The 17,129-nt window shown below is 36.5% G+C and overlaps 1 protein-coding gene across 1 annotated transcript; it reads left to right on the top strand.

Moving 5' to 3' along the window:
* The first annotated feature begins 3,304 nt into the window (after positions 1-3,304).
* LOC131036881 (uncharacterized) lies at positions 3,305-14,629 on the top strand. Its single transcript, XM_057968888.2, has 3 exons — positions 3,305-3,470; positions 7,155-11,406; positions 11,530-14,629. Exons 2-3 carry the CDS (start codon positions 7,171-7,173, stop codon positions 14,329-14,331), a joined length of 7,038 nt encoding a protein of 2,345 aa, XP_057824871.2. The 5' UTR covers positions 3,305-3,470; positions 7,155-7,170; the 3' UTR covers positions 14,332-14,629.
* The last annotated feature ends 2,500 nt before the right edge of the window (positions 14,630-17,129 follow it).

Below are 17,129 nucleotides of genomic sequence, written 5' to 3'. Positions count from 1 at the left end.
GCAATGTTGTGGAGCTTGTAGTAGGGTGTCTCAGGTCTTAACTGATCAGTTTTGATGATTTGAAACAATCATTTACTTCTCCTTCCTTACCGATTTCATGAAATTGTCAAATTTGCTCCAAAAAGGCTACTAGAATTAGCCCTAGTGTTTAGTGAAATTTGTTCACCCTACTCAATCTGCTAAACTTCATGGAAAACCCTTGGAGATGTGGTCATTTGATGATGAAATCTCAAGGATTTTTGCTATGGCAAGTACTGTATGGACTGTTTTAGGACTACCCCACAAAATAGGCACTTTTCAAGGGTTTTTGAAGGTTTTAGTGAGGGTTTGCAATTTAAAAGTCTTCCCCATGTTACTAGACCCAATTAAACATTTTAAACCTTGCTTTGACATATACCAAGCACTCCCAAAGATTCAAACCTTATCTTAGAACACTGACATTATGTCAAATAAATGCCATATTGCTGCCCTTACACAGAAAAAACAGTCTAGAGGACTGGGCCAACAATGATTTTAATGTTTTTGCATACATTTCAACATTTGTATACCAAATACAATGTAATACTGTCAAATCTAGATGCAATAAAGACTTGATAGAAGTTGGAGCAACCTGCAAACAAGTAGGAAAGGAGTTTTTTATGACTGTTGGTCATACACCGCCATCACTGCACTTTTAACAGTCTTAAAATTGTTTGCACTTTCTTTCTTTGTTTTAAGTTATTTCTTCAATCTGTCGCTAGCCTGCAAAGGGGTGTTAATGGCAAGGCAAAAACAATACATATAGCCTCTTAAAGATCTTAAAAGTTGAACACTCAAGGGATGCCACAAAACATGACATCCTTATAAGACTGTGACAAAGAAATACACTTTTTCTAGGATCCTTATTTAGGTCCTTTACAATCAAGTGGTGTATCTTATCTTCTTAGCATTAAAAAAACATCTATAAATACATTCCATGATGCATGAAAGGGGAATACATCATTCCATACTATCCATTTAGAGAGGTTGGCAATGAGGATCTAACAATGAAACAGTGACTCACTGTTTTGCAGTCCGTTTTACACCTTTGCCTCTTGCTTCCAACCAAGTCATGAGAGAGACAAGGATGGTAAAGCACAATGCTAACTCTTGCCAACTTGTTTCTTCTTTAAGATTTCAAGGTACAGTGCTATGAACAACAAAGTACCATTTAAACAAATTTGAGAATACCCAAGCCAAGTTGCTCACTTCACACACTTGCCATGGGCTTACAAACACTTGTACATTGCTAGAAAAGGAAAATGGATGTATGGTACAGTATGTACAGATCCAACAAATTCCCTCAAAGCCATGGATGAAGAGACTTTGAAGAAATTAGTTGGACCATGAATGATCTTCCATTGAAACCACAAAACAATGCCTTTCTCAAGAGCACTTCAAACAAAACTTGTTCCAAACCCCAAGAAAAGATCAGAGATCACTACTAAAACATCAAGAGAGATCACAACAATGAAAAACAGGAGTAGTACGGACTCATGGAGCCATGGTACGGACTGTACTCTCAAAAGTGCAGAAAATTAGTTAAAAACTCACAAAAATGAGAGCAAAATAAGTATTTCTCTCAATTTTCCAAAACGAACAACCCATACAATGAGTGGAACATGGTTTATATACATGTGCCAACTTGTTGAAGCCCTTGTACGGACAGGTACAGGCTGGAACTAACCAAAACCACCAAAAACTACTTTTTTGACAACTTTTGACAACTTTTTGACAACTTTTGTTGCTCAAAAATTGCATTTTGACTTCCGATGACTTGGCACTCAAACCAATGAATCAAAATCATTTAGAAACACTAAATAAACATGCTCCAATGCCTTTCAAGGCTTTACAACATCAAAAAATTCAAAAATGCTCATTTGGACCCAAAATTGACAATTTTTGGCCCATTGAGCAAAAACCAAAAATCTTGGAAACTCTTAAACAAAATGAGTTCCAAACCTCATTACACCACAAAGCAAACCTATTAATAAAATAAACACACATGCTTAATTTGCAACAAAATGCTATACCTGCTGTGATTTGAGCATTCAGGTGCTCAGGTGCTCCTGCACCAGTATTCTTCCATTGATTTAATCTCTACCAAGATTTTCAACAAAGCCACCCATTTAATTTCCAACTATGAACTTGGCTTGCCCAAATGGAATTAACTACCAATATAGCGAGTCTCCTTCTAGATGAATTCTCTAAACTCCTAATTTCTTGCCCACTCTTAAACCAAGCAAAGCCGCTTGAAATTTTGCTTCATTGTTCATTTCTCCACCCAATCAATTTCCTACCAACTTAAGGATTTTCCCTTCACGATTTCTAATTACACACCCTACACCAGCATCCCTCGGTTGCCTCTCAAAGCCCCATCAAAATTGATTTTAACCCATCCCACATTTGATAGGACCCACTCCACATCTCTTCTGATCTCCTTAGAATACATTGTCTAGCCCTATAAACGAAAGATATTGTATATATTAATATTTAATATTTATCATTAATATATAATTTTTAATAATTTAAAATTAAATTAGTTATTAATTAATTAAATTTATTCATTTATAAATAAAACTAAATTGTGATTTTTATAAATTTTAAATATATTATATTATTTAAATTATTTTTATTTTTAAATCAATTAAAATATATGTAGTAAAATATAATAAATTATTATAATTATACTTATAATTAATTACCAAACTAAAAAGATAAGTTATGGCCAAGAGAGACACTCAACAATTTATTGATATCCAATTTATTGAGATGTGAAACTGGTAGATGGAAGGTGCTTAAAGAAGAGTGGGAAGAAAGAACGTGCCAATTTTGCACCATGGGGACACTAGAAACACAATGACATTTCATTATGGAGTGTACATATTCGCAGCGAATTTGGTAATGAATTAAAAGTAGATAGTCTGAACAAACTTTTTGAAGAGTCAAAATTTCACAAAATAATGAATCTCTTAATCAAGATTCACAAGAAAAGATCTAGCAGGAAAAAAAAATCTGAAACTGAGATATAATTTGAACTTGTGATTTCCCATAAACTGCTGAATCTGGTAGATATCATTAAAACTCATTCATTCATTCAATTATAAAAATGAAGAATTGAGTGTTGTGTACCCAAAATTTTTACGGAAATAAGTGCTCTTGTGATTGAACAAGTGATGATTACACGTTTTAGTGGTCTTGTCATCATTACCACCATCTACTTAATTGGTACCCTGCGGCTTTCACGTCGGCTCGACAATGAATTCCATTAAAGGAAACTCCATCACCCATAAATACATACATTTTGTCTATCAACTTTTCGCGCTTAATTCTTCTAAGCTTATCACCTATATAGTTTTCCTCCGTCCCACCATTCATTTTGTCTGTCACCTTTTGAGCTCGCTGCATTTTCGTTTTCTTCGGGAGGCTTAAATTTCTGAAGGAGTTGCCCTGTAAGTGGTTTTCGCTCCCTATTTTGCAAAATTAGAAATGCTTGAATTGGCGTGCTGCATGTATTTGTTTAATTAGCACTGTTCTGGATTCATCTGCCTCTGTTACGATTGTCTGAGGAAATGCTTAGCATGTAGCGTTTTTAAGGTTAATTTTTTTTTGCTTTAAGCCATCTTTTTGTTCATACACAACCATTGAAGGGGCATTATCTGAAGAATAAAGGTTATAGGGGCACTAATATGTTGTATGGTGTAGGTATTACCGTTCCGTCAATAATATTGCGCTTACTTATGGTTTTATATCCTGAAGAAATGTATAGATCATTCTTTTGATTAGCTTGTGAAAAAGCTTACTCATAATTATTATTTACTGTTTGGTTGGTGGTGATGGCTTCTTGATTTTATGGAGAAGGCACAGTTTAGAACCTAAGGGTTTCATCATGCGAACGAAATGTTAAGGCTCACGGAAAACCAATTTCTTGTAAAGTTTCCATAATGGTCTTTTAATATTTGAGTTGTAAGTTTTAGCGGTTTGTCAGGGGTCAGTATGAAACACCCCATCTCAACCATTACACCCCATTGTGGGAACAAATGCATCAAGTGGGTTTGTGTTATATGGGAACAAAGGCATCAACTGGGTTTGAGGTATATGGGAACATGTCAACAAGACATCTAAACCTAAGTTCAAACTTAGGGTGACTGCATACCAAAATCTATGTTTAACCAGGATAAGCCCACATCTCAACTGGTGCATCTAGCTCTGGACTTAGTTGAAACCTTGGATTTACATGACAATACAATATATCAACCCAGTATTAACTGTTCTGTCAGCCTGGGACTCCTGGGGTTCAATTGTCTGTTAACAACCCATCTCAACCAGGCATGAATCTACATAGTTTACATGTCAATGCCTCATCTTGACCCCGTCTCATCAGCTAGGCCCTAGTGCCGAGTACACTGAACCGAACACTCAACTGTTCACTTTTTATTTTAAATCTCAATTCTCCTATACAAAAATGATTTGAAAGTTAAAAGCTTTTTTTGTTTCATAATGATGAATTCTATGAAATTCTTCTCAATTAGGATGGGCACTGATTTAACCCCTTCATAGTTCGTTATATCGTAGTTTATCATAAATGTCTATTCAATCAAGATGTGCACTTGTTTAAACCCCGAGGCTTTCCTATAATTGTATAAATATTTTTACCAGCTAGATAAATTATATTATTTTGTGAAGGTTTATCTATCAAGATCTAATTAATTATTTTCTCTCACAATTTTTTTATATTAAGTTAAGTTTTTTTTGGTTATGACTAAATTACCCTTAAACGTTGTCTTATTTCCATTCTTTCAACCCTTTCTTGCATAGTGAATTGAGAAAGAAATTTACACGATATAGCATGAGTACTACATGGAAAAAACTATGGAGTCATTGGTTTGTATGGATGATATGCTATTATTTGGTAATAATAGGGGTATGATTGGGGGTCTATAGTCTCAACTTCCTTTACAATTTGATATGTATAACTTGGGGGATTAATTTGATATGTTTTTAACTTGTTTGGTAGTGCAATTAATTGGATTAGCAAGGGAACAGGTTGTGGTTGCTTTATCTATGACATAGGTCAAGCATAAGGCATTTACTCAGGCTTGTAAAAAGGCACTATGTCTTCAAGGATTGTGTTAACTTTTTGGGCTAAATTAGGGAGTAGTTCATATTGGATGTGACAATCAGAGTGCTATTAGCATGAAAAAGATCCTACATTCATGCATGGACAAAGCATATAGATGTAAAATGCCATTTTTTTGTGATATAGGGGAGGATGGAAGGATAATGCTTGATAATTTAGTAAATGATGTGGATGCTTTGATTAAGAGCACAAGTAACTTTAGGTGGTATAGTGAGTCTATGGGCCTCTTGGCCCCTAACAGTTAGTTTATAGATTATGGGTGATTATTTTTCGTTCTTGTAAGGTATATAACAAGCGGGAGAATTTTAGGATAGGTGTATCATACACCATTGCAATCCTAATGGTTGATTTATTATTTATTTATCAATTATTTGTAGTGGTGGGCCCAAGGTTACATCGATGCAACTTGTGTTCTTAGATGGTGACTTACTATTGGTGCTACGTGTTCTTTTTAGTAAGGCTTGGTCTCCTCAGTGGCAATTCTTGACTTTTCAAGAACTTTTCATTGTGCTTCTCTTACGTGTGTGGCTTCACTAGCACCATTGGTCTTAAGTATCACTCTCCAGCGCCATCATAGCCATTGTTTCCACACAAAATTCAAATGACTTAAAGCGAATTTTGTGCTCAATGAATTTTAAGTCTATATCCCATATTTTGAAGGTTTTTCTTCTACAGTTCTTTGGCAGTGGGGCATCCAAATGTATTGCTACTTGGTTGGTGGTCATGGTGGTACATTTATGGCCTGATGGATATGTACTGGCTTTGGTAGTGTTGTGGTCTACCATGCACTGTTTTGACTTGCTATGTGCCATGTGCAGTCAGGTTGTGCTGCGAGATCAAATCCTTATGCTCTTGCGCTGCTCCAAAATTAAATGAATATCATTTTGGGGCCTGTAAAGGGATGTATACTATGTACTATGTAGGACTCAAAATTGATGAAGAATGTTTTCTCTGTTTTTGGAAGGTAACTGATCTTGAGGAGATGCCAGCACTATAACAAATGTGATTGTGTCATCTTGGTGCTAGTAAATTCAATGTTACTATAGAGTGCCCAGCTGCTTTCCCGTACTCTTTACATTTTGTCAAGTGGCTGCATTTTGTCAATTTTAGGGCATGGAAGAGGGCAATTTATGTAAAATTTTCATGATTGTAATGAGGTTGATCTCTTGAGCCAATTTTCTGGACTATGGTGTGCCAATATATGTCTTTGGGATTCAATCAATGTAAAATCAGATTTTGTGAATGCAAGAGGATATTTTGTATAAGCTATAGGATTATTTTATTGTATGCATGATTCTTGTGTTGATTGGTGTCTCCCCTATCATCTAAAGGTCCTTGGAAAATTTAATGCCATTGAACTTCTCGGATTGCATTTGCTGGTCTGTTTGCTATAAGGTTTGGTCTCTTTGACAGGGCTGTAAATTGTTATAAGAGCTTCTTGCAACAACCCTTTCATTATTGCTTATGAGTTTTTTTTGCCTGATAATGGATTGTAAGCATACTATGATATGCGAGTCTCTAATACCTGTGGTCTATACATTTATGCAAATCTGAATCTAACATTGTTTTTTATTTGTTCAGCCTTATGTTTCTTATTTGTATTGCATATCTCATTGCTATAGCAATATATATTATTTTGAGCCATTCAAGTTTCATACTAGAGGGGTTTGCATTGTAAAATTTTTTCTTGTAGCCATGCGATGAAATGTTCTGAATATATCTTTGGGAATACAAAACTGATGTATTCTTTGTGTTATGCATGATCTGTTTTTAACTTAGTGAGAGGTCTTGCAAGTAGCTAGTGTGTTATGGATGTAGTGGCAAATTTTGGGGTCTATCATGTAGTGGATGTAGTCCCAACATGAGTTTAATTTTATTTTCCAAGGATGTTTTCAGTTTATTGTTTTATATTACTCTAATTTGCAAAATTAAAAATATTAGCACCATGGGATTGCTATAGGCAATTTGGATACTGAGTTCTCTTTGTATTTTGCAGGTTAAAATCATTTTAAATGGGAGGAGGGGATTTACTTACAATTGTGTCGGGAGAAGGAATTCTTAGTGAATCTGCAGATTATCCTTCTGTCTTTTCTGAAACTGAAAATACCAATGTATTTCCAAATTCTGAAGGAAAAATGGCGACGGTGCCTGATAATTTTGTCCTTCTGGAATCTCAGAATAACAATGTTTCTCCAAAGTCTGGAGAAAAAATGGCTGCAGAGTCTGAGATTTTTGCCTCTGGGGATACAGTCTGGGTCATGGACGAGCACATTCTGGAAGAATCAACATCCTGTCCTAGAGATGAACAAAGAATGATAAACTTTGAAGATACTAAAGACAATTTGCTGAACAAGACTGCTGTTGGGCCCACAAATAAGATGTTTCCCCTTTTCCAAGTTATGAGGATTGTATCTGACAAGCAAGAATTGAGCTTTGTAGAGAAGGTTCATATTCCAGAAGATCAAATTTTTCATCTGTGCAATCAAATTGTGCCCAATGCTGCAGTGAAATGTCCTGATATTAAAATTGATTTCAATTCCTTGAATGACATATCGTTGCCCACAATTGGATTTTACGGGAACAAACAAATGATGGCTAGAATACTTAAGGACATGAGAGTTGTGGATAACGCAACTCTCAAGCTAATGCAAGAAGGGAATCTTGAGCCAGGTTTGTATGTTAGTCTTCTGAAAGAAGTCATTGTTATTTTCTATTGGCATCAAGGAATCACTTTGAAAGATGCATCTAGGAAAGAAGTTTCGTGCAACTTCATTCGTTATGTTGTGGATCTTTGTGATGATGTTTATGCTTGTGTTGAAGGAAATGAATTATTTGATTCTTTAGCTGCTTATGTTGCTAATAAATCTCGTAGAAGGAGAAGAACAGAGAGGCTGAAGATTAGCCATGTTCAAAATTCTGAAAATGATGTCAAGATTTCTTGTGGTTGGAGTGTGGATGTCCAAAGGTTCATGACAGATGCAAAACCTCCTGAGGGTTTGATGACACCCGAGTGTGCATTGTTCTTTGCTGAAGGATACCATCGTTGTGCTTTCCTCAGTGCATGTTATAAACCAGCAAAAAAGTTTGTTAAGACTAGCGGGAAGAAAATTAAGCTTGATGCACTTCGTTCTGAGTTAGAGGAATTGTCAAATTGCTATGATCTTGATTACACCAGGCTCTCTAATGAGGAGTTTCTTCTATTACTTAAGCATTCTAAAATGCCTGAGTATCAGAGTTATGAAGATTTGATGAAATCAATTCAAGATCGCCGCTGTCAATATCACAATTCCAGTGTAATTGAATCCAAAGTCGATGAATTAGGATTCGAACTCTTGAATAGTATTCTTCATGTTCTGCCAGAATATTGCAGCTCTATTCAATATTTTTCTGATTTGGAAATCTCAGAACTGATGAAGAAGGACATTATTGCATGTAATGAATGCCCCCCGAAACTTGGCCGATTTGATCAACTTGAACGTCAATTAGCTAGTATTTGGGGTCTTCACCCAGACGAGCAAAAGCTGCTTTTTACTGGTACAGAGTTTACATTTAAACAGAGGAATGGTGAGGGGGACCTGATATTTGTCATTGAAAAGTCTGGAAACCCAATTATGTTTGGAAGAGACATTGTCTTGAGGTACAAGGGGGAGGATAACAAGACCACAAATGCCAAAATTCTGTCCGCTATGCAAGAGGCATCTTGGAAGGAGTTTCCAGTAATGTCAGGTATTCCGGTTCTTCTCAGATTTGAAAGCAAATGGAAGTCCAATGAAGGCATCATAGAAGTCAGCCAGACCCTGGATGGTGTACTCCATGACTGGATAAAGCCTTCAGTTCCAAAGGAATTACTTAACTTGGAAAAGAACATTGTTTTCTTGGGTTCACTGATGACCAATAGTATGTCAAATGAATTTTGCCAGCTTCTTATTGATAGACTTCTGCAAATGGAAAGAGATTCCATTGAGAAGAACCTCCTTTTGGCATACGTCATGAGCGATGAGGAGTTGGATCAATTAAAAAGTTTCAGCACATCTGACATGAGAAGGTTTCTGACTGCTGGTAGCCTTGAAGTTATTCATCAGTTGCTCGATTCTATTGAAGTGGACCTTTCTCCAGAGTCACTGGTGTCTTACATGCAATGTAGGAAAAGCTTATTTGAATTTAAACTTGATGAAACTTTGACGAGAGTTCTGTTTTCAGTTGGACTCTGGAAGGATCTATGGTCATCAATCTATAAGGAAGGAAAAGAAGCATTCAATGAAAATGTAAAAGCTATGCTAAGGAAAGATATCTTCCCCCTGCTTCGAGAAAAAATTAAATACGAAAAGGTTGCAGCTGAAAAGCTTCAGGAACAGATATTCAAAGATGAGAAAGAAAATTTCTTTACTCTATTAAAGAAGAATCTAAGTCAAAACAAAATGAGGGGAAGATGTCTGCATTTTCAAAGCTTCTGTGTTCAAAAGCATTATCATTTTTTGGGATCTCAAGAAGCAAACATGCAGTTTACAACTGAAGAAGAAGAAAAGCCATGTATACGGTGGATGACTATGGAGATGGCACCCAAGAAAAAGGACTTGGATGAATTAAATCATAACTCAATGTATTGCATCACTCCATCATGCTCAGATATGGTTGAGTTAGTTTGCTGTGATCCTGAAACAGAAGATCTGAAAAAGGTTGCATTCCTGAAATCTGGAGAGCTGTTGGTTTTCATACATGAGAAGAAACAGAATAACCTGAACGTGCACATGGTCCCAAAACTAGGGCCACTTGTGTGTGGGAGTAATCCCATTCATGTATTTAGAAGGGGTTTTAATTTGGTAGCTTTTGATGAACGTACCAGATTTCTAGCTCTCTTTGATGCAGATCTAGCCAAGGTTCAAATTTACAAGTTTGATGAGTCATTCCGCCACATAGATTGGACTGGTATTGAGATCATTCTTGAGTTTTTTTCAGGAAGTGCAAACACAGTATGGATGCAGTTTATTCCAGGGAAAGCTGAATTGCTTTTAATTGATGACTCAAACAGAGCCAGGGTTGTTGAACTCCATCAACAACCGCTCATGAAGCCCAAGCATTTATCTCTTTTGTCAGATTTTACAAATGCATTTGTGTCAGGGGATGGCTCCTTTCTTTTTGTGTTTCAGAGAGTTGCCAAATACACACAAGATTGTTCCTTGTCCTCAGCACAACTATCTTCTCATGAAACTTGCTCTCGGTTGGAGATTGAGGTCAGAGTTTATATGCTAGGTGACATCATGTCTTACTTGAAGAGCATTTACTTGGATAGAAAACTTGAAGACTTAGGGAATCTACAGGCAAAGATTGTGCATATTGGTTGTCAAATTCACCTTGTGCTCTTTAATATTGTGACTGGCTGCATTTCTTCCAATATATTAACTCTTGCTTCAGCCACTGAAGTTTTGGAGTTTCGTGAATTATCAAAAGGGAAGCAAAATTCTGAAATATATAAAAATGATGTGTACCAGGATTGTCCAAAGAGTTGTGCTGCATTAGATTATGTTTATCATATTTTTGATAAATTTGCAGTTAGTCCTGCTCTGTTTAGAGGACTTGCGAGACATCTTAACTTTTATGTATTGCTAAAATCAAAAGATACATCCAGGGACGATCTTGTTCAAAGAAAATGTGAAGAATATTTGAAGCTTCTTATAGGGCAGTTGGAACAGGAAAAAGGAAAAGATTTTTCAGAATTGATTATTCATTTTCATGTTAAGTCTGAGAGTTGGGATTCTAAGAGTATAAATACCACATTGCCATATTCTCAGAAGAAGGCTGCAGGAAACTGGATTCGTCAGCTCATTTGCCTCGTACCCATTCAAATTACTCGAGCTGAGAATAATGGAATAAGGCCATTGCTCAATGGCCTTCAAATACCGCCACACCTCATTTATGCAGATAGTATATCACTGGCTAATTTGATGCATTTTGGCTTATATGATGCAGTGCTGAATCAATGGGATGGTAAGATAAAGGTGATATCATCAATGGGAAAACAGAGCAGCGGTAAGTCATACCTATTAAATCATTTATCTGGATCTCTTCTTGACGTAGCAGGGGGTAGATGTACAGATGGTGTATGGATGACAATTCGGTTGGATGCAAGATGCCTCTATGTACTCGTGGACTTTGAAGGGCTAGGGAGCTTTGAGAGGACAGAACAAGAAGACATGATGCTCTCTGTCCTTAATGCAGCCATCAGTAATCTAACAATATTCAATAAAAAGGTCAGTGGGAAGTAATTTGTTATCTTATTTTGCTGCTTTGATTTGTATGCTTAACTTGATTCTGTTCATTTTCCCAAACTAGCGTAGGTAGTTATTTGGTAAACGTGACATGTTGCGTCTCAGGACTTTCATCTTGACAAGGAAACAGAGGCTGTGTTTCAACGCTTTCAAAATGGGGTGAGCTTGGTTAAGAGCGATGAAAAGTTATTCAAGGGACTATTCTACATAGCAATTAAGGATGTTGATTTAGCTGATGTAGATGACTTAAAAGATGAGTTTCGCATAAAACTATTACAAATTTGTAAAAGATCCCGTGAGAACTTTCTAACAAAGATGTATGGAGGAACGGTTGAACTTGCTGCAATGCCTTCTTTCACTCGGAGAGAATATTATCAAGAGAGTCTGTCTGAAATGGCATTGACTGTGGAAGAAGATTTATATCATACTTATCAGAATGGGCGATCTTTCTTGAGAGATTTGAAACTAGTTACTGCCCAGATAGCAGCTAAGGACTGGACCCCTGTTGATTTGAAGCGCGTTGCGATGAAGGTGGAAATCCTCCGTAAAAATATGGATTCTGTGGTCAGAGAAGGATGTCTCTCTATGACAGGAGGCAGCAGGGTGCTTGTGAATTTTGACACTCAAGAAGAAATACTGGATGCTCCAATAGAGCTTGGGGATCTGTTGATTGACATGCAGGATACTGGACTGGAGCTTGCACCTACTGAGGAATCAATGTCAAATGATAAAATTCTTTCCGATCTTAGATCTAGGCTAGACACAGTTTTCACAAAAAGAGGTGTAAATGGTGACCAGTGGCACTCAATGTTTCAGCGTTTTTTAGGAGCACTGATTGACAGACGGTGTGATCGTGTTCAAAGGTGGCTCTGCAGCAACACAACAGAATTTACTGGCAATCATGATGTACAGAAGTTGCAATTAGAAACTGTTGCAGCTCTTGCAGAGCTCAAACAGGGTCTCTCTGTATGTGGTTGCAAGTGCTCTATCTGTTTCTGGCGATGTGCGCTGCAGAAAGGCCATTCTTCTGATCACTCTTGCATGGGAAATCATGCGTGTACAGAGCAATGCACATATTGCTCTGTTGAAGCAAGCCTAGGAATTGAAGTGGAGGAATGTCGCAATTTGGCAGGCCATGAAGGAGATCATGATTGCAGAAGGAGAAATCATACATGTGGCAAAATTTGTTCTTTAAATGATAAATCATCTAACTGTACTACTGCATGTTGCCTTAAAATTGGGCATGAAGGCCCTCACAAGTGCAATTCTCCACAACATTTGTGCAAGATGAAGTGTTCTCTTGGAAGCTGTACAAATCCTTGTGTAGTGCCAATTGAGCTTGGGGATCATGAGAAACATGCTTGCCATGAAAGGTTTTGTCCCAAAAAGTGCATCATGGATAGCTGCCCTAGATTTTGTGGCTATGAGGACCATTTCCATGCATTAAAAAGTGACGAACATCTCTGTGGCAGTGAGCATGCTTGTCAGGAGAAATGCGAAGCTGAGGGCATCTGTGAAATTTTCACTGAACTTGTGCGACAAACACGTACATTTCAGGGCAAAAGAAGTTCCTTTGAGTATGAGCATGTCTCTGAACAAAATGGACTGCGGAAGGATTGTTGCATCCCGATCCCGGCATTTGAAAAAACTCACAAGGGCATGCATATTCACACGCTCAATCCAGATGCTGTACATTATTGTAATGTTAGGTGTGAAGCATGCGGGTATTTTTGTCAAAAGCCCATCAATCATGCTGGATTGCATAATACAGTTCATGGGAATATGAGACATGTTAACTTTGTATCGGACAGAGAAGAATTTGATATCAGTGGCAGGCAATACTCTTGCGGAGAATCTGGGATAGCGGAGATGTGTAACATGCATTGTAAATCGCAAGGGCGAGGCCACATTCATTTGATTCGTTGTCCCGTGAATGATAAATTAGAGTGCACAAGTCGTTTGTATGATGGGTCAAGGCATGAGACAAAGAGATATAGCCCTAATGAAGAAATTTCAAAAGATGAGCTTACCCATGAGACCTATTGGAGAAGAATGCGTTTTGAAGATCCTTGCAGCGAAGAAGATCAGAAAGAGTTTGCTCTATGTAAACACCTTTGCAGGTCAAAGGAACACAACGAAAGTGATGGTAGCATTTCAAGGTCGTATTGCACAGAGAAACTATGGCATGCTCCAGTGGGACCCAATGGCTCAGTTGCATCATCTTCTGGGTATGTAACTAAAGATGGTCATGTTTTTGCATGTCAACATTCCAATAACATTGCTCATCATGTGGTTTTTGTCATCGACAAGTCTGGCTCAATGAATTCTTCTGATATAAGACCCACCATGTCCAAATTTCTGCCTGGACACAATTGTAGGCTGGGATGTGTGTATGAGGCAATTGTTCGCTTCATTGTCACACGAAACAGAACATCAAGTGATGATTCTGTGTCTGTGGTTTTGTTTGATAATAAAGCAGTACTCGCCTTAGAAATGGAAGAGATGAAAGCGGATATAGTGGACCACCTGCTTCAGTATCGTGCATGCGGGGGAACTAGTTATTCAAGTGGCCTACAATTGGCAGAGGACGTGCTCATTCATGCATCCAAATATCCTTATGTCGAGAAAAAGAAACCAACAGTCATTTTCTTGAGTGATGGCGGATATGGAGATGGGAAGGACCCTGTTTGTTTTGTAAATAGATTGAAGCAGATGGAGCCGAGACTGGTACTTCATACCATCATGTTTGGAAGGTGTCCTACGGTTCATATTTTGGAGAGGATGGCAGTAGCCGGGAATGGCTCATTTCAGCAGAGTCTTGATGAAGTGCAGTTGCAACGAAGCTTTGAGAATTTAGCGAATAGTTTGCAGCCTGATGTTGCTGCTTTAATGAGATTAGATAATTAGTACTGAACTTTTGTGTGTTAGTTATTTACATATTTGCGGCTTTGGTAATTTTAAGACGTTTCCAATTTTAAATTTAGCTCCTTTTCAAGGGTGTGGTCTGGCAAGGCACCTTTTGGTTTCTATCTGTTTCAATTCCAGTGGTTGTAGACAAAGTTTGGTTATGGAAGTGACGATGCTGAATGGGAAGAACATTATAGAATATAGTTGCTTCAATGTAAAGGTTATACAGTTGATTCAAGTATAAAGTTTAAAACATTTACAGACAACTGTTGAATTTTGTTTAGCTTTTAAATATTGTTTTGGGTATTTTAGACAATGAAATAATTTTTCTTTGGTAAACAAGCTGTCAGATTTGAAAGGAAAAAAATCTGTGGTTGTGGCATGAATTTTTCTTGGTGGAGTTCATCATATTTTTACGAACCAAAAGTTATATTTATACACATGATGTGTCTTCATCAATCAAAAATTAAAATGTAATTCAATAGCTACTAACATTGTTCAAATTAATTCTTGTTGATAATGGAAGCTGGAGATTTAATGCACTGCAGGGTGCCAATCTTAATAATTAATGTTTTATTGTCTGTTAATCTGACGCAAGGTGGGCAGAATATTCTGTATTGTATTTATTTTTCAGATGGAAATAATAGTTCTTGTGCGGGACTTAAAAATCACACTTCCTTTGCGAGGAATGTTACTTCTGCTTTTTTATATTCTTCCATGAATTTTGTACTGTCAATTGTAGCAATATATATTTATACAAGGATGAATGCCATTATATGTCGAACATATTGGCAAATTCCTCGTCCAATTGCATCGACTCTTATCCGTTTTTCCAGTTATAAATGTCGTATGAACGAATTATATTTTTGGTACTGTTCTAAAGAGAAAAAAATTACGTGGGCCCATTTGAAATAATTGTCACTCTGGGAAGTTGTACAATGGTGATTTTCTGCGTTTTTATTCATAGGTTGAACATTATGACGCTTGGGGTTAGCATCAAAGATATTAGCATCAAATATCTTTGGAACTATGGAAATGGGGGACAAATTACAGTTTAATGGATTTTAATTACGTTCCCGAGATCTAGTGGTCTAAGGAATCAAGAGATATCAAATTAATTTAACGAATTAAGGATATCAAATTAATCTGTTATTGAATTCTTTACTAAATTGTTTTTTCTGTTATGAATCTTATGAATCTTGAATAAGAAACTTGTCGTTTTTGTGAAAACTTCTCTTTAAACAGTTTGAATGGGCCACCTTCCAGGATTAAATTGACTATATCCACGAGAGTGATACCTGTGGCCTGGGCCAGAATATCATATTACATTCACATTTTATGATCTAATTGCTGGTTATCTGGTTGTCGGATCACTTTTGGCTACAAGCCGAAGATATCCCATTCAGAGAATTTTAATACATTCGAAGATCACTTTAGAATTTTGGAGTGCTAATCTGCTGGGTTATTGATGCTGTTAGAGAGCAATAATTCTGGGGACATGGCACTTTGTTTAGATGCACTTTGTTCAGGGCAAGCTTCTATTTTTAGGTATTTAAATTTCTTCCAGTTTCTAATAATTAGGACACTAACATAAGTTAGGGGAGAGGGACTAACAGGTGAGAGGAGAGGGACTAATAGAGGGACTAATAGGTGAGAGGGGGTTTGATATGTGTTATAGTAGTTGAACAAAATGAGATCAATGGTGGTATCTTTAAAATGTTATGTCAATGCTTATTTTAAAAAAGCACTTCTAAAATTCAAAAAGCAATCAATCATGTGACACCGCATCAACACAAAAGTTAATATGACTTAGTGCACAGTTATTGGTCTTATCATAATATGAGATCATTTTGAGTACCTTCACAAAAATGCGTGCTGATGTGGTATCATATTGGCCATGTGGACTTGAAAATGATTTTTTATATAGAGGATTTGACAAGTCAATTGGTGTACAAAATTGAAAGAGATTTGAAATATTCACATAGGAAATTGAAAAGTGTGAAGTTAAGGTGCACACACTTAGGACCCTCTCTTTTCGAGAGGGTATTATGAACAGATATATGATATACAGGTACCAGAGAGTATTACGTACATGTCTTTAAGAAGGAAAGAAAAAGGTGAGATGTTGAACCATAAAAAAAATGTGTGTATTACTTAAATACACTTTAAGAAGGAAAGAAAATGTGAGAAGTTGAACCATTTAAAATGAATGAATGAAAGATTTTGATGACATCCACAAGACTAAACAGTTTATGGGATCAAAAAAACATCCTTAATTATCTTCATGCTATTTTCCATGTTGGACCTCCTCCTATTATTTTTGTCAAGGAAGTTAGTTGTGTGGTTGATCTTTTCTTCCTCAAATAATTGATACATGTTGTTGACCTTCCAGACATTTTCATATTTTCATACGAGTGTGGAATTATAAAGATGAGTGTGGAATTATAATTGGGTCTTGATTGTGTTGAGGAATTGTTGTAAATGCAAAAAGAAGATCCTAAGCAAAGTGCTCAATATCTTATATAATTATAATAATATATGTGCATAATTTTTTTAAATATTTAAAGGATAACATTGAATAATTGTTTAAACAAAACTACTTAATAGGGAGGGCTGACGGTTAAACATAGGTCCTAATTATAATAAAATATCTTATTTAATTCAAGAGAGTTAGAAATATACTTCATTGAAATAATTAGGGATAATGAGAAATTATGGAGGGAAATAAGATGTATGTAGCATAAATTAAATGAGGCTTATGTTATGGTTTTATGAAGATTTTTTTTTATAAAAATAAA

The sequence above is a fragment of the Cryptomeria japonica genome, chromosome 2, assembly GCF_030272615.1.
Source record: "Cryptomeria japonica chromosome 2, Sugi_1.0, whole genome shotgun sequence".
NCBI classification, from domain to species: Eukaryota; Viridiplantae; Streptophyta; class Pinopsida; order Cupressales; family Cupressaceae; genus Cryptomeria; species Cryptomeria japonica.
This window is presented reverse-complemented; position numbering and strand designations above follow the sequence as displayed.

Excerpts from the sequence above, each read along its gene's own strand:
- LOC131036881 (XM_057968888.2), top strand. The coding sequence starts at position 7,171 with ATGGGAGGAGGGGATTTACTTACAATTGTGTCGGGAGAAGGAATTCTT. Across the intron at positions 11,407-11,529 it reads TAACAATATTCAATAAAAAG|GACTTTCATCTTGACAAGGA; the intron begins GTCAGTGGGAAG and ends GTTGCGTCTCAG.